This window comes from Phycodurus eques, chromosome 2 (assembly GCF_024500275.1).
Source record: "Phycodurus eques isolate BA_2022a chromosome 2, UOR_Pequ_1.1, whole genome shotgun sequence".
In the NCBI taxonomy this organism is placed as follows: Eukaryota; Metazoa; Chordata; class Actinopteri; order Syngnathiformes; family Syngnathidae; genus Phycodurus; species Phycodurus eques.
In genome coordinates, this window is record NC_084526.1 from 37,141,897 (window position 1) to 37,165,511 (window position 23,615).

The 23,615-nt window shown below is 41.8% G+C and overlaps 1 protein-coding gene across 3 annotated transcripts in view; it reads right to left on the bottom strand.

Annotated features, from left to right (window-relative positions):
* Positions 1 to 21,577: 21,577 nt before the first annotated feature.
* The window catches only part of si:ch211-71n6.4 (USP6 N-terminal-like protein), a 73,059-nt gene continuing 71,021 nt past the window's right edge, over positions 21,578 to 23,615 (bottom strand). For all 3 annotated transcript variants that reach the window (XM_061670554.1, XM_061670553.1, XM_061670555.1), the window contains exon 14: positions 21,578 to 23,566. In XM_061670554.1, the coding sequence (XP_061526538.1) occupies positions 22,962 to 23,566 (605 nt within the window). In that variant the 3' untranslated portion in view covers positions 21,578 to 22,961. The remainder of the gene's footprint in view (positions 23,567 to 23,615) is intronic.

Here is a 23,615-nt window from a genome sequence, read left to right on the forward strand (position 1 = left end):
ACACGACCATAAAGTCCATCATCGAACTGCGACCTAGGGTGTCCTGGTGCCAAGTACAAGTGTGGACACCCTTATGCTTGAACATGGTGTTCGTTATGGACAATCCGTGGTGAGCACAGAAGTCCAATAACAGAACACCACTCGGGTTCTGATCGGGGCCCCATTCCTCCCAATCACGCCCTTCTAGGTCTCAATGTCATTGCCCATGTGAACATTGAATTCCCCCTACAGAACAATGGAGTCCCCAGCAGGAGCACTCTCCAGCACCCCCTCCAAGGACTCCAAAAAGGGTGGGTACACTGAACTGCTGTTTGGTGCATAGGCACAAACAACAGTCAGGACCCGTCCCCCCACCCGAAGGCGGAGGGAGGCTACCCTCTCGTCCACCGGGGTGAACCCCAATGTACAGGGGCTGAGCCGGGGGTCAATAAGTATACCCACACCTGCTTGGCCCCTCTCACCGTGGGCAACTCCAGAGTGGAAGAGAGTCGAACCCCTCTTAAAAGGACTGGTACCAGAGCCCAAGCCGTGTGTGGAACCGAGCCCTACTATATCTAGTCGGATCTTCTCAACCTCAACGCTCTCATAATCACTACTCAAACACGAGTCAATTCTCTCGTAAACACTAGTCAAATAGTCTCATACGCACGACTGAAAGTCTTGCTCTCATAAACACTACTATAACGCTCTCATAAACACTACTCAAAGACTCTCATAAACACTAATCAAATAATCTCATACGTGCGAGTCTTGCTCTCATAAACACTATTCAAACGCTCTAATAAACACTACTCGAATGCTCTCATAAACATTAGTCAAATACTCTCATACCACGAGTCTTGCTCTCATGACCACTACTCAAACACTCTTATAACACTAGTCAAATACTCTCATACTCACGAGTCTTGCTCTCATAAACACTACTCAAATGCGTTCATGCGAGCATGTCAATCACATTCACACACGTCACAGGCATTCACGCGTCCATGTCAATCACATTCACTCACACTTCACTGGCATTCACGCATTCATGTCAATCATGCTCACGCACACGTCAATTATGCTCACACGTGACTCGTGTAAATCTTTAATGAGGTAGTTCAATTCAAAAAGTACAATTATATAGATGCACCGCACACACTCAGAGTGAAGTATTTCACGTTTAAAAGATGTATAATTTTGAGGATTATAAAACAGCAAATAAAAAAAATCCCCATATTGAGAAACTAAAATACAAGGTCAAAAGAAATAATTAATCCAAGAAATCAGCCTAACCCTACCCTCACCTATGGTCACGAGCTGTGGGACCGAAAGAACAAGATCCGGATACAAGCGGCCGAAATGAATTTCCTCCGCAGGGTGTCCGGGCTCTCCCTTAGAGATAGGGTGAGAAGCTCGGTCATCCGGGAGGATCTCAGAGTAGAGCTGCTGCTCCTCCACATCGAGAGGAGCCAGATAAGGTGGCCGGGGCATCTGATTTGGATGCCTCCCTGGGGAGCTGTTCCGGGCACGTCCCACCGGGAGGAGACCCCGGCGACGACCCAGGACACGCTGGAGAGACTACGGCTGGCCTGGGAACGCCTCGGGATCCCCCCGGAAGAGCTGGATGAGGTGGCTGGGGAGAGGGAAATCGGGGCATCCCTGCTGAAGCTACTGCCCCCGCGACCCAATCTCGGATAAGCGGTAGAAAATGGATGGATGGATGATGGATGGAAGAAATTTGTGATAAGAAGTGCTTTTTAATGTACAAATTTGGCTGGAATTTGCCCTTTGAAAAGTGCTTCAGTGTTAAATCAATCTATGAGTACTGAAGAAAAATCGATTTTTCAACCATATTCTACTATATTGAGATGAACCTATATTTAAAAACGTGATGAAATATCTGACTGAGTGTGTGTAGTCTGTAGTGAATCACTATTACACGAGTTTCACTATGACAATGAACTTCTTTCATTCCCTTTGGCCACCTCATTAGGTACACCGGCACAGGGGAGTTTATAGGCGATTATCCGGCCATCCTGTCTGCAACGAACCATATACATTTCAGATTGTAACGCAGCGGTGTTGAAACTCTGGTCACGACCCACAGCTCATGACCATAGGTGAGGGTAGGAACGAAGATCGACCGGTAAATTGAGAGCTTCGCCTTTCGGCTTAGCTCCTTCTTTACCACAACGGACCGATACAGATGTTGGCTCATCCAGATATTTATCGGTTTTAGACAGTGACACAACACCTCAATTGAACTGTAGTCATCTGGAGACATCTGCATAGCTATGATAGTCAAAATTAAAGTTCTGAAAAATTTTACCCAAGGGTAGCATATACAGGCTGAACAGGAGGGGTCCAAGAACTGAGCCTTGAGGGAGCCCATAGGTCATTGCCATGCGATGAGATTGAACACTTCCAATGGTTACAAAATAACTCCTTTCCTCCTGGTAGGACCTGAACCATTTAAGGACTGTTCCATTTAGTCATACCCACGTTTCCAACCTGTTCAGCAGTATATTATGATCTACCGTATCAAAAGCCACACTGATGTCCAACAAGACCAGAATTGACACCTTTCCTGAGTCAGTATTCAACTTTATATCATTTAGCACTTTGATAAGAGCAGATTCTGTACTGTGATGAGTTCAGAAACCTAAACCTTGAAATATGTCAAAAAGTCAATTTAAGTTCAAGAAATTGCTGAGTTGATTAAAAATAACTTTCTCAACAATCTTGGCTATGAAAAGGAGATTTGAGATGGGTCTGTAGCTTGCTAACATGTAAGCGTCCAGCGTTCTATTTTTTAGCTACTGTACTAGCTTTAGGAAACTGACTGAAGTGAGCAATTGATTATTTGCTGCAAATCAGTTAGCACAGACTTTTCAATAGCTTTGAATAAGTCAAAAGGTATTGAGTCAAGACAGCTCGTTTATGGGTTCAGCTGCTGAACTGTTTTCTCTCGTTTTTTTGTCAACTTTATCAAATTCTGACATGGTAATAGAGTTTTTCCTGTGTGGCTTCAGATGTATGTAGTATAATGTTATCATTTTGGTGATTTGTGCTAATATTTAACCTGAATTATTGTATTTTTTTCACTAAAATAACAAGCAAATTGATTGCAATTATCTGCTGTTAGGAGTTCTGGAGATATCTGATTCGGGGGGGTTGTGAGCTTGTCAACCACAGCAAACAGAGTGCGAGTATTGTTGAAGTTCTTACTGATGATATCAGAAAAGTGTTGCTGTCGAGCCCTGACGAACTCTTGGTTAAAATTACAAAGACTTTGTCTGTAGAGGTCATAGTCAATTTGGAGTTTAGTTTTTCTCCACTTACATTCTGCTTTCCTGCACTTTGATTTAGAGGTCTTTACCATCATTGTGCTCCTACACGGTGTCCTAGGTCACCTCAAGATTGTTTTAGTTTTAATAGGAGCGACAGCATTCATGACATTTGAGATTTTACAGGTGAAATTATCCAAAAGTTCATCAACTATCTCAGCATTCACAGTTTGTGGCACAGCAATGGCCTCCTCAGTGGCGGTACTCTCATTTATGTACCGTTTCTTAATAGACATAGAGGTTGTCTGAACTTTTGGAAGAATCTATAATTCAAAGAATAGACAAAAATGGTCAGAAATATCCATATCCTTAATGTCAATTGATAGAATTTCAACATCCTTAGAGATGACCAGGTCTAAGATGTGACCTTGAGTGTGGGTTGGACTCTTAATGCCCAACCAGTCTGCATGTGTTTTGTGGACTAGGAGAAGGTGTTCGACCGTGTCCTTCGGGGAGTTCTGTGGGGGGTGCTTCGGGGGTATAGGGTACCGAACCCACTGATACGGGCTATTCGGTCCATGTACGACCATTGTCAAAGTTTGGTCTGCATTGCTGGCAGTAAGTCAGACTCGTTTCCGGTGAGGGTTGGACTCCGCCAAGGCTGCCCTTTGTCACCAATTCTGTTCATTACTTTTACGCGGCCGAGGCGTAGAGGGGGTCCGGTTTGGTGGCCTCAGTATTGTGGCGGTGGCTGCATTGCAAACATATCGGGGATTGGGAAATTTGCCTCTCTTAGGAGGAGGCCACACGCACACATTGATTCTGCTTCCTCAAGACTCATTGCACAGTGCACTGCTTGCTTGGCAGGGCAAATGTATCATCTGATGTCAACGTTTTAATGCTTCTACGCGACGTGATTGGCCCAGCCAAGTGTCATTCACACTGCTGTTATGGGCGCGAGTTTTCCGTCTGGTCCTTGTGCTTGTCCTGTCTCTGTTATTTATTGTGTTACATTGTTTTTGGATGGTAAAAAACTGCAGGGGACCAAAACAGCCCTCTTAAAAAGTGTATTGGACATGTCCCCCCGTGTACCCCTGTAAATTACGACTATGATCTAGCAAGCTATGCCCACACCCCGAAATATGCATCTTCCTTTCAGATAGTGTGCTGGCGTGGCCACTTTTGACCACCACATCAGCCTTGAGTACAAGCATGTCATGGAGAGAAGCTGGAAGAGGGAGGGGGGGGGGGGAGTAAGACTTTTCAGCCAGCCTGTGGACCAGGGGTTCTGGATGCCATTACCACTGTAGAGTGCGTCATTGTCACATTGCAGAGAGAAGGTGGAAGACCAAGGGCAAAAAAGAAAAAAGTCGGACTTGACAGCAAACATGTTGATCGGGGCTTCGGGCTTGCGTGGCCGCTTTAGAGTGCCTTGTTCTCGGCAATGAGTGCATGCACGTCATGTAGAGATGGCAAAAGAGTGAGGGGAAAAAAAAGTGACATGACAGCCAGCGTGTGGTCAGGGGCTTTATGCTGGCATGACCGCTTTGAAAGGTGTGACGTGGAAAAGCTGCAAGACAGGTGGGTTACATTCCAGCCACTGGAGGCTTTAAGCGGATATTTCCACAGCTCAAACATGTAGTTATGTGTAGGCCTAAGAAAGATGCTAGACGAAAAAGCATCGTTTTTTTCTGGGTCGTAGCAGTGGTATTTCATTGACAGATGAGCAAGGTGAGGTTTCACTGTATTCAATGGACACGCCCACACCATCTGTGAACAGCTTGATTTTTCACGATTTTGGAGCATCCTTTAATGTACTTGATTTTTTTGATCATTCAAACTTGACAAGGTTGTTAACAACACTTCTGTGGTGTGTCATATTCATAAGACCTATTTATTTTCACATTACAGAGACTAACTTTTTGTAGATGTCCGTAGTCTTGTTAGCTCACGTTAAGAACCCACCCAGCCTTAATAGTATAATGTAGGCTTATTTGTTCATTTAAAAGTGTGAGATTTGAGAATCAATTCAAAGTCCATTATACAAATGTGCAAACAATAAAGACGTGTCATACATGTTAATTAAAAACAAAAATGTAACTGTACAGTGGAAGTAGCCTCTCAAGTCAATCACCCCTGAGCTTGTACAATTCTGAATTAGACCAGATTTGAGGGTGAAAAATGTTAAAAACTTTTTCAGTCCAACCACTATTCAATCAAGACGTCTGCGTACCCGCAAGCAAGAAATTAGTAATATTTGCTTGTTTTTTTTATCGGCTTTTTATTCCTAATGAAGGACAAGCCTGAAAGGGACCAACAGTAAATGTCGAGAGAAAAAAGTGTGGAGAATGAGAGGAATACACATCGCTAATTACATGAGTAAGCAGAATCACATTCACAAGCAGTAAGACTCCAGCATCACGTTATGTTGTGTTCCCATTCAACTATTAACATCTTTTAACACTTTTTTGACAGTGTCCTTGTAATGAACTGCGCCTGACCTCCATCACAAAGAAGCAGGCGATGGAAGCCCTCCCTGCCCAGTAGCTGATCCATGTTCTTTAGGAAGAATCCTTCACAAAACCTGCCGAGGTCAGCTGCTCTGTGGTGCTGTAAAGACAAACACACATTCATTATACTGATGGTGACGTCTGTATATGAATACATACACTAAGGTGTTACTACCTATTTTATCACTCAGGATCTCTTCCTTCACCTCTAAACTACTGCTTAAGTTAGGCTTAAGACTGTACTTTATGGCTGTTGGTCAATGCCATATTTAAAAAGTTAAAAACTCTTTTTTTCCTCATGCTTTTTGGACCATTTCCACTTTTAAATGATATTTCTTGGACTGTACGCTGGTTTAATTGTATTTTTCTTTTTCTTTCTGTCTAAAGTGTTTATAAGCTGTTTTTTTTCTTTGTTTTTAAATGCTTTTAATCATGTAAAGCACAGTGAGTTATCTAGTGTATGAAATGCGCTATATACCGTATATATATATATATATATATACAAGGATACAAAAGCTGACAATATGTAACACTTCCGTTTTTGTTTTGATAAAGGAATAAAAAAAATTTAAACAAATTTGGGCGTTTCAATAGATAGCATTATTATAATTTTTGTCAGTTTAATTCTACCATCAGAAAACACATTTGCGTGGCAACAATGAAGTGGCTAAATGCTCAGCTACTGGCTTCAGAAAGTGAGACAATCAGTCCTTCCGTCCCCCCATAATAGAAAGATGTCATTATCGTCTGTGGAGATACAGTACACACAACTCTTTTGCATGTTATCTGGCTAGTCAGGTACAGTAAGTCAATAACAATCAATGACTAAACACAAAAGCAAATCACTGTCTACCTGAAAAGTGCTGTAGGTCATGTGACTGATGTGGATGATGTCAAGGGAGTTGCTGAGCATATGTCGGAACCTGACATGACAAAACAGTTTTCTGTATTAAGTTATCAGTCCATGAAAATTCAACAAATTATCGATGTTTTATAATCGATATAAAAAGTTTATACCTTCCAGTTATATTGTAAAGGCAACAGCACCAATAAATAAGAACTTTCAAATTTAAAACATATACTACACTCAGATTCAGTTGCAAAACATGAAACATTTAGCTGAGCAGACATATAAAGGGCCAAATTGTCTCTTGCAAAAGTATAAAGAAGAATAAGAAACCATGCTTACGCTAAGGTGACCTTTCATCCATTTGTGCTGGTTTGTGCCAAACATACTGTGCCTTTAGATTAGTTCATCCCGGGTTTCATGAAACAGAAGCGTATGTTTCCGTATTATGTTGGGAATCAATGCATTGTATGTTTTTACACAATATTTTACAACCCTTCCCTCAGACATGGGAGACATTTTCACATTAATAACCTGTACTTACTTTATAATATCAAATATTTTAAAAAATGATTGGCAACATTTTATACCTCACTGCATGCCAGAGTGGATGAAAATGTACCGAATGTACTGTAAAAATAGTGTAATGTAACAGTGGAATGTTGTTAACTGAACTAATGAACGCTTTTCAGAAAACAAATACAATATCGTATGGTAAATCCATCCATCCATTTTCAAGCCGCTTATGCTCACAAGGGTTGCGGGTGTGCTGGAGCCTATCCCAGCTAACTGCGGGCAGGAGGCGGGGTACACCCTGAACTGGTTGCCAGCCAATTGCAGGTCACATATAAACAAACAACCATTCGTACTCACATTTACACCTAGGGGCAATTTAGAGACTTAAATTAACCTAGCATGCATGTTTTTGGGATGTGGGAGGAAACTGGAGTGCCCGGAGAAAACACACGCAGGCACGGGGAGAACATGCAAACTCCACACAGGCGGGGCCGGGGATTGAACCCCGGTCCTCAGAACTGTGAGGCAGACGTTCTAACCAGTCGCCCACCGTGCCGCCGGCACCCCGTATTGACAGAAAAAAACATAATTGTTGAAATGTTTGCTGATTTATTAAAAAAGAAAAACTGAAATATCACACAGCCATAAGTATTGATACCCTTTGCTGTGACACTCATATATTTCACTCGGGTGCTGTCCATTTCTTCTGATAATCCTTGAGATGGTTCTACACCTTCATTGGAGTCCATCTGTGTTTGATTATACTGATTGGACTTGATTAGGAAAGCCACACACCTGTCTATATAAGACCTTACAGCTCACAGTGCATGTCAGAGCAAATGAGAATCATGAGGTCAAAGGAACTGCCTGAAGACCTCAGAGACAGAATTGTGGCAAGGCACAGATCTGGCCAAGGTTACAAAAACATTTATGCTGAACTTAAGGTTCCTAAGAGCACAGTGGCCTCCATAATCCTGAAATGGAAGACTTTTCGGACGATCAGAACCCTTCCTAGAGCTGGTCGGCCAGCCAAACTGAGCAATCGGGGGAGAAGAGCTTTGGTAAGAGAGGTAAAGAAGAACCCAAAGATCACCGTTGCTGAGCTCCAGAGATGTAGTCGGGAGATGGGAGAAAGTTCTAGAAAGTCAACCATCACTGCAGCCCTCAACCAGTCGGGGCTTTATGGTAGAGTGGCCCGACGGAAGCCTCTCCTCAGTGCAAGACACATGAAAGCCCGCATGTAGTTTGTTAAAAAAAAAAACACTTGAAGGACTCCAAGATAGTGAGAAATAAGATTCTCTGGTCTGATGAGACCAAGATAGCACTTTTTGGCCTTAATTCTAAGCGGTATGTGTGGAGAAAACCAGGCACTCCTCATCACCTGTCCAATGCAGTTCCAACAGTGAAGCATGGTGGTGGAAGCATCATGCTGTGGGGGTGTTTTTCACCTGCAGGAACAAGGAGACTGGTTGCAGTCGAAGAAAAGATGAATGCTGCCAAGTATAGGGATATACTGGACGAAAACCTTCTCCAGAGTGCTCAGAACCTCAGACTGGGCCGAAGGGTCACATTAAAAATGACCCTAAGCACACAGCGAACATACTGAAGGAGTGGCTTCAGAACAACTCTGTGACTGTTCTTGAATGGCCCAGCCAGAGCCCTGACTTAAACCCAATTTAACATCTCTGGAAAGACCTGAAAATGGCTGCCCACCAACGTTCACCATCCTGACAAAACTGGAGAGGATCTGCAAGGAGGAATGGCAGAGGATCCCCATATCCAGGTGTGAAAAACTTGTTGAATCATTCCCAAAAAGACTCATGGCTGTATTAGCTCAAAAGGGTGGTTCTACAAAATACTGAGCAAATGGTCTGAATACTTATGGCTGTGTGATATTTCAGTTTGTTCCTTTTTAATAAATCTGCAAAAATTTCAACAATTACGTTTTTTTCTGTCAATATGGGTTGCTGTGTGTACATTGTGGAAAAAAATGAACTTAAATGATTTTAACAAATGGCTACAATATAAAAAAGAGTGAAAATTTTAACGGGGTCTGAATACTTTCCGTACCCACTGTTACATCAGACATCTCATTGTTGTTCAGGAAATTAACAAGGACAAGGGCAACATGTAATCCTTTGTTAAATTTCCGATAATAGCTTTGCAGTGAGGTGGTACCTGCAGTAGCTGTGTTGACCATGTGACGTCCATTGGCGGGATAGCAGGAATAGCAGAAAAGCCGTAGCATTGAGAAAGAACAGATGCCATCCTTTTAGTTATCACATAGTCCTAGAGATGGAATTCAGACAGTTAGAGTGATAAATCAAATAACCTATAAACAATGTTTTGCAATCTTTAATAAAGGGGAAAACTAAGCATATTTAATATTGCAGGTGTGGCGAGGAAATACGCTGAGCAGAAATTCCATTTAACTTTAAATAAATTTTCAGTTCAAGGTCCCATGCCGTCAAAATAAAAAATGTTTTCTTCTTTTTTATAACAGGTCAAAATGAGTCTGTGAGCTCTTTTTTGCTTGCAAACGACAAGATTTGAAATCGCTGACGGGTTGTTGTTTCGCCTATGTTCAAGTACCTGCCCACTTCGTGGTTGCTATATGCCCAATCATCTCAGGAAAAATGGCTGATTGACAACACAGCTGCGTGTTGTGCAAGGCTTAAACTGCGTCAACTGTCAAACTCAAGAGGAGTTGAGGAACAAATGGCTTCAATTTATTTGGGGAGAAATTACTAAGCATTTTGGAACCAAAATTATGCTGTGTTCGGTCCCATTTCGTGGAGGATGACTTTGTAAATTAAGCTTTCACACAATGCTTGAAGTACAGTTTCGGGTTTGGAGCGAGCAACCGGGCACCAGCCGCAAAGCCGTGCAAATACAGTATATAAAAGAATACATGTGTTGTGTTTTACAACAATACTTAACTATAATTATAATTTATAATTTAACTGTGGATTAAATAGCAAAGCTTGCGGTCAATTTCGCCAAAATGTGCGCAAGAGAGTGAATGGGGCACAAGATCAGCTTCTCAAAATATCCTCCTCTCTTTTATCTTACCCATTTCCCCTCCTTTGTGGGGTTGTGAGTCATTAACTGTCATTTCCGCTGAAGTTCCGAATGAGTGGGAGAGTAAGCCAACGGTTGGTGAATTCTGCTTCACAATGACAGTAAAATCCCACATCGAATGATCCGTCACCATTAACCCTTGGCCGCCGAAATATTGCCAGCGGCCAATCAGTTCCATATTATTATTATTTTTAAATAAATAAATAAATAAATATTTTAAATTGAGAAGATCAGGGATACAATCAGAGCAAAGCTTATTTACATGGTTAATGTTAATGAGAAATCCGGCCTTTTTCAAATGCCAGCCATGAAAGACCAACTAGAATAGCTCAAAAAAGGGCATCCTGGGCAATTTCAATCCAAATTATCTTGCAAACCTGATAAAAGGACATAATATATAAAAATATATATATATATATCGGTACAGAAAATGGAGAAAATGAATGTATATATATATATATATATATACATCCATTTTCTGTACCGGTTATCCTCACCAGGGTCACGGGCGTGCTGGAACCTATCCCAGCTATATTTCGGGCAAGAGGCGCGGTACACTCTGAACTGGTCGCCAGCCAATCGCAGGGCACATAGAAACAAACAAGCAATCTGTTGGATTTATCTTGCCCAACATTATAAAAAATAGACACAAAAGGAATGAAGACGCTGGTTTCTTTTTCTCATGAGGAGGGCGCATGGGAGATTGTTCAGGTTACAGCCTCTCAACACGTTCTAAACAATCTCTCCCGTCGCTCCTGCATTTATTTGAAAATAGGGAGGTTTCTAAGTTTACAAGACACAACACACTAAGGGGAGGGTTTCAAGGTGAAAACATGGCACCAACACCTGCCATGTCCCGGCCACGTCCTTCTCTCAGATGATTGCTGCTGAGTCATCTTCTGGAAGGCGAGACATCTTTCTTTCTAAAAATTGTCCATAATACTAATGCAAGCTAAGCAAATAAATGATAACTTCTACAATATATCCAACACAATCATACTGACATTCACACCTAGGGGCAATTTAGAGTCTTCAATCAACCTACCATGCATGTTTCGGGGATGTGGGAGGAAACCTGAGTGCCCGGAGAAAACCCACGCAGGCACGGGGAGAACATGCAAACTCCACACAGGTGAGGTTGAACCCCGGTCCTCAGGACTGTGAGGCAGATGTGCTATCCAGTCCATCACCGTGCCTGTGTGTGTGTGTGTGTGTTTTTGTGTGTGTGTGTGTGTGTATATAGTAAAATGAAAAATATATTTTAAGAGACATTGATGCAAATGTTTGGCCACTCATAATAAGACCTCAGACTCGATTCATTATTGTGCTACATTTTCATCATGACTGAGTGACTGATGAGAACATGAAATGCTCTTTTTAGTGATATTGACCCATTTGCTGGTGGATAGAACAACTATTTTAGAGATCATTGTCTAGAAATGTACTTGGATCTATTATGTACAGGACAAATGAGTAAAAGTAAATAACTACAAAAAAAAAGCTTTCAGGTCTTTAGCCTCCAGAGTTTAACTTCATATGCTCACCCATCTCTCGTAGTTCTATGGTAATGTCCAGGTAGCCATGCTCAGCGCTGTAGTATGCTGCTTGCTGAAGGGCTTTCATCCTGGCCTCACAAAGTCTTGGGATGGCGTTTGGGCACTCTGAAACAGGATACCCCATTCTCCACTCCTTCAGCCAGGATCTTTTCCAGATAAAGGATATCCTCCTTCCTTTGCTGTAGTTGGAGTTAATCCTTTCATTCATTTATTATAGACATCAGGTGTGATGTATTGCTTTTAGTTTCACATGGAAACCATGTGGTGGTAAATCACTTAAGTAGCGCCATTTTGATTTCGATACAAGGGTATATATAAAAAAGATAAATGTCTCAAGGGTGTCCGTGTGCAGCCGCATAGCTGAAGCAGTTCATGTCATCAAAGGATCTGCTTACTGCTCACCATCTCGTAGTAACCTAGCAAGACGTAACACTCAATATTTGGTACAGAGCCGATACTCATTAGTTCCCAGCAAGACAGTCGCAACAGCATTTATATCGTCACATAGATTATTTGTACTGATCGTAATTGCAGTACAGATATCTATCAGAGTCATCAGTGGCTTCAAGATGTGCAATGGAATTCCATGAATAAAACCATTAATTGCATCATTCATGTGATTCTAATGTGGTGATAATAAACTTTTTTTATTTCTTAAAAAAAATAAAAGCTAGGAAATTGCATGTACATATTGTAATTATCCACAGCCTTTTGTTTTCCAATGTGTCTTCAAATTAAAAACATTCTTGCCACTGTACTAATGAGAAGAACATTTATATCCCGTTTTAGGACATAAAGTCCTACACTAAATTAATGCAGTACCCGCAGCAGCAACCAGCTGTAGCGGTCTCAGCAGAGCTCTCCCTCCCATCCAACAGGACTCCACCCTCCACATCCGTTCTGGCCTCCAGCAATAGCTACCAGAATGAAGCGAGGACATTGTTAGCAACTCTTTGACATTTGGCCTCCTTGTGTTGTTAGTGGAGACGCACATATTCTACACCATCTAATTGCTATCTTTCAATTATGTCAGGCTTGCATTGATGTGCTCGAGCCATTATTTGTCATGTATGGGGAGTAGCTGGACCCAAGAGCAGGCAGAGACAGATGTAAAATGCTGAATAGTTTATTGAAGAAAGGTAATGGACGTGGTCCTAGGTGGTTTGGCAGGCAGTGGCGCGGATAGGCGGAATGATGTGGATCAGGAACACAGGGAGAAACTGAGATGAAACTGTATGGCCGGAGGGCTAAGGGTACTGGTGGAGACAGGTTTAAGAAGAGAAACATGAAATGTCGGATCGATCTTGAGCGATAGGGGAAGTTTTAACTGTACTGAGGTGGCATTGATGATTTTTGTGATAGGAAAGGGACCAATGACGCGTGGATTGAGTTTACAGGATTTAGTTTGGAGAGGGAGGTCACGGGATGAGAGCCAAACCATCTGACCCACCTTGTATGCTGGCATGGGAGAGCGATGAAGATCCACGAGTTGCTTATTTTTTTTGGCTGAACGAGTAAGGGCAGCCCTGACATCCTTCCAAACGGATTGGACAAGTCAAAGGTGCTCCCTCACCACGGGAACCACCACCGTATGCCCCTGTTCCTTAAACAGAGGAGGTTGGAAACCACAACATGCCATGAAGGGAGACATAACTGTGGCGGAGCTGGTGAGGGAGTTGAGGGCATATTCCACCCATGGGAGAGATGTTCTCCAGGAGGCGGGATTGCATGCAACGCAGTGAAGAGCAGACTCTTGGTTTTGATTTGCCCACTCCATCTTGCTGTTGGATTGCGGGTGGTAGCCGGAAGACAGGCTGGCTGCTGCCCCCACCGGCTTGGAGAACTCCTTCCAGACGTGGGAGGAAAACTGAGGGCCTCGGTCCGAGACAATGTCAATAGGAATGCCGTGAAGTCTGAATACATGAAGGACGAGAAGGTTCGTGGTCTCAAAAGCAGAGGGCAACTTGGGGAAGGGTACATAATGGACACACTCGGAGAAACTATTGGTGATGGTAAGGATGATGGTGTTACCTTCAGAGAGGAGTAGGCTGGTAACGAAGTCCAGGGAAATGTGAGACCAAGGGCGGCTCGGAATGGGTAAGGGGCATAGCAGACAAGCAGGGGTTTGATGCGAAGCCTTACCTTGGGCATAGACGGAGCAGGCTAGGATGAACTCTCGGGTGTCTTTAGCCAGACGGGACCACCAGAAGTGTTGTTGAACATGAACCAGGGCGGAAGGAGCGGCTGAAGTTGAAACGACTGAGAAAAAGGGCCCAACGAGCTTGCCGGGGGTTAAGACGCTTGGCAGAATGGAGATAGGCAAGATTCTTGTGGTCGGTTCAGATGATGAATGGAGAAACGATCTCCTCCAGCCAATGCCTCCATTCCTCCAGATGTCATGGGTGTGTGTCTGGTTTTTGTCATCCCCCTGTTTCATGCACAACTGCTCCTGAGAGCATCTTCACCACCTGTGCCTCGTTCACCCTAATTACCCCTTGCATTTAACCTCGTGTCTCATTCTTTCTCGTCGCCAGTTCGTTGTACCTTGTCGTCGCGTTCCAGCATTCCTTGTTTCCATCTCAAAGACTCACAGTAAGACTAGACCCTGTTCCGATTACCGACCTTGCCTTTTTGCCTCACGTTTTTGGATACTGTTGCCTTTTTTTGGATTGCCTGCCTGTGTACCGACCTCTGTCCGTATATTAAACCTCTCTTTTTTAAACTGTCCATTTGTTTTGGAGTCGTACATTTTTGGGTCCTATCCTCTGTTCCGTTCATGACACCTGAGCCCAAAGGGCCACCCAAGCTCCAAAAGAGGAACTGCAGGGCACAGATCATGACAGCACTTGACTTACTACAGCCTCCAGAGTGCGGCGAAAGAAAGGTGCTTAAGATGAAGGCAGAATATGCGCTAGGCCGTTAGTAGGAATGCCCACACTTCAAGGTTACTCCACCCAGAAAGTACACAATTAGAGTGCAACCAATTAGTTATTATATATTGCATATGCTTAAATATTTCATATTTGCAATTCAATGGCATTATCTGATGCTTTAGAAAGGTGCAGATATTTATTTTGTCCACTTGAGCTCACCATCCACACACTCTACACAAGCTCATGGTTACTGAAGGCAAGTGTGCGTTGCTTGAATGACGTGAGATGTTTTCCTGCCTTAAGCATTGACCCCGTTCTTCACACTGACGGTACTGGCAATGTATTCAGTGAAAAACATTATGGAACCCTGAATTCATTGTGGTGATGTTTTAACTAGAATACTGTAGTTATAGAAAACAAGGTAAATGTTGCTCTTTACTTGCATTTGTTCCTGTTGATATTGTTACGAGTGTGTGCATTAGCTATTAGTTCGGCTAAGGTTGGTATTTTTAAATTTATTTCATATTACTCTGACTGTAATATTACAGAATATTCTCTGTAATATTCAGAGTACATTACACTGGAAGGTTGTTTTTTTTCTGCTAGGAATATGAACCCAGTTGACCTATTGTAAGCCATTGCTGACACAATAAAATCAATTATAAAATGAACTCTATCAGTGATGTGCAGGTAAGTAACTGCACTAAACTGACCTATAAGAAATATCTGGGATGTACTGAATTGGCAATTGGTGAACCGTGATTTTTTTTATACAGTAGATAACCCAATTCAATCGGACCTGAGTGACAGACAGGTGATCGTGGAGCAAAGCAAGTTAACAGTCACCCAGTGTCGACTGCTGGGGTGAATGATGGGTGTCTGGCAGAGCAACTGGGGACCTGTACAACAGCCACAGTGCAGACCTCTCAGACATTACTCCACTTGTACAGTAAGAATCTGTAGGAACAGAGCATCAGCTCTTTTCTACCTGCAGATCCAGGTTAGCTCCAGCATCTATCAGCATCTGCACCAGAGGCTCATCTCCTGCAGAAGCAGCGTACATCAGAGGAGCCATTCCCTCGAAACACATGGGCATGCACGCACGCATTGACACACGCACACAGAGTTGTGTATTTTAATGAGTTTTCTTACTTAATGTTTGATCTGGAATAGATGAATAAAAACAAATCTCTATGAGCTTTTACTATGAAAAAAATAGATCAAAATTAAGAATACAGTCTACCTAGTAATGCATGGTTATAAATGGACACCTATAATCTGTTAAGAGTCCCATAAAAAATGTATTGCTTCACAGATTCGTCATATGTTCCAATAACATAAGGTTAAATAGTTTCCACAAGTGAGGCTTTTAAATCAGTGTTTTTCTTTCTTCTTTAGTTGCACACATACAAGGTGTGTCAGAAAAGTTCGAGGACTCGTGTTTGGGGTTCTCCCCTTCATTATAAATGCTCTGGAGTATATATAATTGTGAACTCAGCTCTCTGGAGCCATTGAACTTTTTCCCACGTTTTTACATACATATCCTCTGTGTCAGCTCGTCAAGCAATGAGCAGAATAAGAGATGATACGACCAATGAGACAAGACTTGCTAGGGCTAGGGAGAGTCATCACACAGGTAAAGAGTCATGGATCTTCCAGTACGAGCCGGAGATGAAATGCCAGAGGTTTCAGTGGAAGAGTCCAATGTCGTCAAGGCCCAAGGAAACAAGACAGTCAAAGTCATATTGATCACATTCTTCAATATGAGCAGCATTGTCCATTGCGAGTTCTTGCCATGGGGCCTGACAATCAACCAGCACATCTACAAAGAGATCCAGGGTGATTACATTGAAGTGGAAAAGGTTTGTAGTGTGGATTTCAGATATTATATTGCGACATCAGTTGTGAGTCTTTTCTGACTCACCTCATACAGTATGTAACATACATTTACAGGTTTTATCATGTTAATAAATATTATTACATTCCTATAACCTTATTATTGTTGGGACAATAGACTGTTAGACGATTACAACAACAAAGTGGAAGGTTTCACTGCCCTCTTTGATTGTTTTGGCAGTAGAGTAAAAGTTCATAATGTGCATTATATCTCCTTCCATGGCATCTGCTGTATACACTCAAATTTGGCATTTAAGATGTAATATGATTTTAAAAAATGGCATAAAGTCATTAAAGTTTAAGAAGGAGATGTTGACTCAAGCCTGCCACAGACTGCGGCCAAACCTGACTGACTCTCACACAGTGTACAGTGCAACGATTTTTATGAGTGGCCGGTCACTTGGCCACTAGTTTTCCGGCAATTCAAAATTTTAATTGGTGTTGTGCAATGTCAGCATCGCAGATTACAGCCAATCAAAATGCACATAAACTCTCATATACGCTAAAAATACATTTCTGGGTTTTAAGCGACTGGGAACCGAGTTATTAATATACATTATATAAAGTATGCTGTGTTTTACAACAATGCTTAACTATACTTATAATTGCATATGTGCCTGTGGATAGAGGAGCGAAGCTTGCAGTCTCTGTTCCCAAAATTTATGCAAGCGGTACGTACCGCGCCATTATATTCAATGAATGGGAGTGGTGCTGAGCCTCCCAATATACAGTGGGATGAAAAAGTATGTGAACACTTTGGAATTTCTTAAATTTCTGCATAAGTTGGCCATAAAATGTGGTCTGATCTTCATATAAACATTTCTGTGGACAAGTCTACCATATGTAGAATATTAAACAATAATGGAGTTCATGGGAGAACAACAAGAAAGAAGTCATTGCTGTTGAAAAAAAACAAAAACATTACCTCATGTTTAAAGATTGCTAACAAGCACTTGGATGTTCCACAGCACTACTGGCAAAATATTCTGCATTGTTTGGGAGGGACACGACGTCATGTGTGGAGGAAAAATGGCACAACACACCAACAAAACCTTATACTAAGCATGGTGAAGCATGGTGGAGGGAGCATCATGGTATAGGCGTGCTTTTTAGCTCAGGGCCTGGACAGCTATCATCAATGGGAAAAAAAAATTCACAATCGAGATATTTTGCAGAAGACCTAGAGGCCATCTGTCCAACAGTTGAAGCTCGAATGGATGGGCATTGCAGCAGGACAAAGCAGAGGCAAATCAACAACAGAATGGCTTCAGAAGAAGAAAAATGTCTTCTGGAGTGGCTGAGTCAACATCCTGACCTCAACCAGGTTTGAACAAGTTTATATAAAAAGTTCTGAACCCAACTCGATTGAGATGCTGTGGCATGACCTCAAGAGAGCTCTTCACATCAGACAACCCAGGAATCTTGCTGAACTTCAACAGTTTTTAAAGAGGAATGGTCAAAGATCATCCTGATCGTTGTATGTCAGATCAACGACAGCAAATGTTTGGTTGAGGTTATTGCTGGCAAAAGAGGGTCAACCAATTATTAAATCCACGGGTTCACTTACTTTTACCTCCTTGTCCTGTGAATGTTTACATATTATCCATCCATCCATCCATCCATTTTCTTTACGCACTAGGGTCGTGGGCTGCTGGAGCTATCTTCGGGCGGGAGGCGGGCTACACCCTGAACCGGTCGCCAGCCAATCGCAGGGCACGTAGAAACAAACAACCATTCGCACTCACATTCATATTATTTTCAATATAAATATGAAAACATAATTGTTTGGTTGGTATTAGTTTAAGTAGACTCTTTTAGATAATCTGACCACATTTTATGACCAATTTATGCAGACATTTAAGAAATGGTTCACATACTTTTTCCTCCCACTGTATCGCACTCTCTTTTATTTTCACCCACATCCTTTCTCTATAGCAACCCACTTCTTCCTTAATAAACACTCTTTTTATGGTTTAATAAATGTGATAAAGTACAATACATTGAATGGGCAGCCTCAAAAGGCTATAAAGACTCGTCGTGTAATGTCGCAGGACGTCAATATATAAAAAATTGCTTCATGTACAGGTGTGAATCACCAACTGTCAATTTTTTGTGTTGGGCTGATCCAATCGGGTTGCGCACTTCGCGTGGTGTGCGGCAGGCCTAACAGAGCAAAGAGGCAGGGAGGGCCAGCACTCAGACGCACATCCTCCTGATTGACTGGGTTAAACCTTACACTGATTACCAGTCGACTGAAGAAAAAACATTTCATTTTCACTCCAATATACTGTATGTTGTGTTCAATTTTGTGATTGATTTGACTTACAGCTTGCCTAAATCCAGTAACGACATGACTTAACGTGCTTTAAACTTCGTCAGTTTGGATTTGCTTAATTTTTGCCACAGTAACTTGCTTGAAACTTGAAGCTTGCAACTCTCATATAGTGACTTGTTCCTACCTCTATAAATAGCTCCCCTGCCTCCCGTTATTTAGCACTGTGTACTTGCTTGATAACTTGCTTCTGAGCAATTAGCCTCAACATTAACTATTAACTATTATAGATCATTTGCCTGTTCCCGGAAATCCTCGCCAAAGTATTGCAGCCTCTCGTAGCGGTACCACGGCCCACCTTATGTCAAGTAACTTATACTGTTCCTCGTTTTCCTTGTTAACTCTTGTGTCTCCTCGTTCCCAGTGCTCCCCTGTGTTCTTGACCCACGTCATTTTGTTCTGTCCACTGCCTGCCACCTGTCCACGCCGCCGCCTGCCAACACATACAGGACCACCTCCATAACCTTTCCTTAATAAACTGTTCATCATTTTACATCCGCCTCCGGCTGCTCTTGGGTCCAGCTACTCCCCACATGTGACAGTATATACAGTAAATCAACGTCAAGGTCTTTTATTGTCAGTTCTTCAATATGCGAAAGAGTGGAATGAAATTAGTACGCAAGGGCCCGCGGGGCTACAAAGTACAAATAATATCGATATAAAAATCTAAATAAAACTATGGTATATCTGGTATAAAACATTAATTTAATGTGCAATATCAATGATCAGATGACGTGTCCAACATAGTTAAGGTCAGAGAATAAAGGCAAATAAGATATTTATAAATTAAATGACTAAACGCCAATGCTGCTAAAGTGGCTGGTGCAACCCTGAATCTAGTGTGTGTGTGTGTGTGTGTGTGCGTGTGTGTGTGCGTGTGTGTGCATGTGTGTACGTGTGTGTGTGCATGTGTATGTATGTGGGGCGTCAGAGTTCAGAGTTCAGATGGACAGAGGACAGAAGAGGTAGAGGGGGCAGAGCGGGCAGAGAGTTCAGATTCCTGACAGCCTGATGAATAAAACTGTCTTTCAGTCAGCTAGTCTTGCCCCGCAGACTCTGTAGTCTCCTCCTTGATGGATTAAAAACTGATGGGAAAAAAACTGATGGCTTAAACCATTAAAAACAAACAAAAAATACCAAGGAGGGGTAGGAGCTACGTGAAAAGTGTGACTGGCACAAGCCAACCAGGATGATGCCCAGCCTTGTGTTGTTCTCATTGTGGAAACTTGCTTTCAGGAACAGTGAATTTCCATTGTGTATGACTAAAGAATCTGAATTGCTTTTTAGCTCGTCTCTCTCTCTCTCTCTCTCTCTCTCTCTCTCTCTCTCTCTCTCTCTCTCTCTCTCTCTCTCTCTCTCTCTCTCTCTCTCTCTCTCTCTCTCTCTCTCTCTCTCTCTCTCTCTCTCTCTCTCTCTCTCTCTCTCTCTCTCTCTCTATATATATATATATATATATATATATATATATATATATATATATATATATATATATATATATATATATATATATATATATATATATATATAGCTATCTAAAAACGTGAAAGCTGCAACAGGACGCCAACTATATACTTTCTTCTCGCCCTTTATCTAATGATGTCCAAAATGTGCGTACACATCTACAGTAGCTAGGAAGCAGGTTGTTAACATAAGGCATTTTGTTTGTTTTGTTTTTTTGGTCATCTGAGTCATAACAGAAGTTTACCCCTATCCAGGATAAAAACAGTTCCAGTTTAATTTGACTTAATCTTCACTGTGGACCACATTCTCCCGTCGGTGCATAAATCAGTATTTAGTTGACAATACCACCACACACAGACTGTACGCAAACGTTTTAATATTTAAGAATCAGAGTTTAACAACATTATACGTGTAATAAAAATGCACTTTATATTTCAATGTACATGATATGAAATGGAAAGACAATTATGGCCAGCAGAGTTCTATTCCGCCGCTTCGCTAAAACTGCGCGTAAGCAAAAACAAGCACAAGATGTCAGCTTTTTAACTTTTTTCCATGAAAACAGTTGAAGGCCTGCTAGTCCTATATATTTAACATGTCCACTAATAATCTAAACATCCTTGTTACGAGCAAAGGCGTGTAACGCAATGTAAAATAAATAAATAAATAATCATAATAATTTTAAAAAAAAATCATCTTAAAAAATGAAAATGAGTGCTCCCCATTTAAATATTCCGAGTATTGATGGAATCAGGTAATTAAAGAGTAAAACAATATTTTAGTGAGTAAAAAGTTTCACTGGGTGCAACTTTAACAGTGAGCCATCTTACCATGGCAGAGACCTCAAGTTCAACTTTGTTGTTGTCTTATTGTGCATCCTCTTCTGTTATTGTGTTTCATTCATAATGACCACAGAAGAAGCAATATCGCTCCAAATAAGGCATCAAGATATCAGTACAAGAAGTTAAAAGGGCAAGCAAACGTTTTCCCTTTTTTTTTTTTTTTATTTAATAAGGGCTATGCCTCTGTTTCAGTTCTTCTCTCCTTGAAAAAGCATGACATAAAGCTTAATGTGGTTCTTGAGTTCACAATGGAATATGAAAAATTATCCTAATTTCTTATGAATACATGGGGAAGAAGGTATTTTTAGGTTGTCTGTCAGTTAAGTTTCAAATACGGACCAAATAAATCATTAAAAATAGGTATCTCTTCTTAAATGCGGAACTTGTCACTCTAAAAGCTTCTCTTTTTTTTTTTTAAACTCCCATATGAGCACACCTTTCAAGAATCTTCTACCTGTAACTGACTAGGTTAAAAAATGAGTTCTAAATTGACATTTTTGATTAACACAACTTTCAATTGCTGGCACACCCTCAACCCGAGTGTGGATAAGCAAGCGGTACGGAGAATGGATGGATGGATGTATTAATTGCAGTAATTGAAGAATTTCAAAGACCTCCCCAAACCACGATTTAACTTGTTAAAACTAATCTTGCCAGATTGAGTGCCTAATGTTAACTTGAAGTGAAGTCACATTACATTCATTTTTGTGGTTGACTGTAGGTGCACAATGTAGATCAGCAAGAAAACAGATGCTGCCTCCAGAAAGCCCCATACCATTATACCCTAGCTGTTCATGCAGATATCATATCACAAGTGTTCAATTTTTAAACTGATAAGTGAGCTTAATAACAGAAATTGATTTTACAGTATTTTCATTGATCAAATGTTAATAAAAAATAATGAAATCACCCTTTAATTTGGTCAAATGATTTTGAAAATGATTGGTCCTGCAACTGGAAATGCCACCTTTTAAATAATTGCCCGACACTGATAATCTGACTAATCAATCAGACTGAGCTAAACAGGATATTAGTATGTTTACATGAACATTAGCAATCTGTCTTTGATCTTGATCAGCATCATATACAAGAAAACATTTTTCCCCCCCATGTTTTTGCAATTAAAAAAGTTTCGGGCATCCCCTTGACCTCTGATTCATCTATTACTACAAAGTTCATATGACAATAAACACTTTGAATCCTGAAGGACAAAGACCAAATCTGGGTCAAGCGCATCATATATCCCAGAGGCTTGCATGAAAAAGCAAGTGCATTACAACCAGAGGGCCTCTTCAAAGCCCCATAATTTTGTGGGGCTGATAAGCTTTTCTCTACTACATATCATTAAGCTGCAAACCTGACACTGTAAAAATGACCGGCACGCATAGTCATTTGTAGTTGTGCGTGTGTGTCTGTGTGTGTGTCCGCATATGTGCAAAATATAGTGTTTACTCATCAGCAAGTCAATGTTATTTTCATGTTTACAACACCTAAGCATCAATGTCTCTTAAGTGTGAACCATGGGTGTGACCCTGAGATATTAGGGTTGAACCTGAAATAGCCTAATGTATTCCTTCTGCTTCATAGTAAATAGCTGAGGTTTTAAGATACTGTATGCGATAATAGTACTGTATGGGGAACACCACCGCAGAATGTGATGCGAACATACCTAGTGCTAGCCTTTTCACACAGCAAAGCATGTGCACAAGGCAGGTAAAATTTTATGTACATGGAGAGTACCAATAATGAGCTGGTGTCAGACAATGGGCATAAAGTGTTCAAGGCCGATCCTGGTTCAGAGTCCTATTGGAGGAGAGAGAATCCGACAGTTGGAACAGGGAACTACCCTCCCCTATCTCTGCTGTCATCTCACTTTCTGACTGAGCAAGAACTATGGGGGCTGATAGAGTCCTCAGGACTCTGCTGGAGGATCCCTCAGTGCTAACGGTCGCAAGAGTGTGGTTGTCAGTAGAGTGGATATCTGGGAGTCCTGAGTCATCAGGTTGCACCTCAACCCTCCACTCATAAGACTGTGAGAGGCGATCAGCAGTTCTGGGTGCCTGGCACCCTGGGGGCTCGTAAGGTGGTGGACCAGTAAGTGGGAAGTCATCTGAGGTATACAGGGCCTGACTATGGATAATGATGGGGTCTGGAGAAGGAAGAGGGACCTCTTCATCACCAACAGGATGTAGATCATTGATGTCTTTGGAGGGGCTCTGGTCTGGAGATATGGAATCTGGCTGGTTGGATATGATGTGGAGGCCGAGTCCTGCTTTGGGACAACCACTGGCTGAGGAGCCCTTTCCTCTGGAGGGCTCCAGTGGACTCGGCAGCACCAGCAGCTCTTGGCCCAAAGGCTTACGTGGCAACTCTTCAGGCTTCCCTGAGAAAACAAGTGGAATACAGTATATTGTGAGGGGAGCACATTTGGA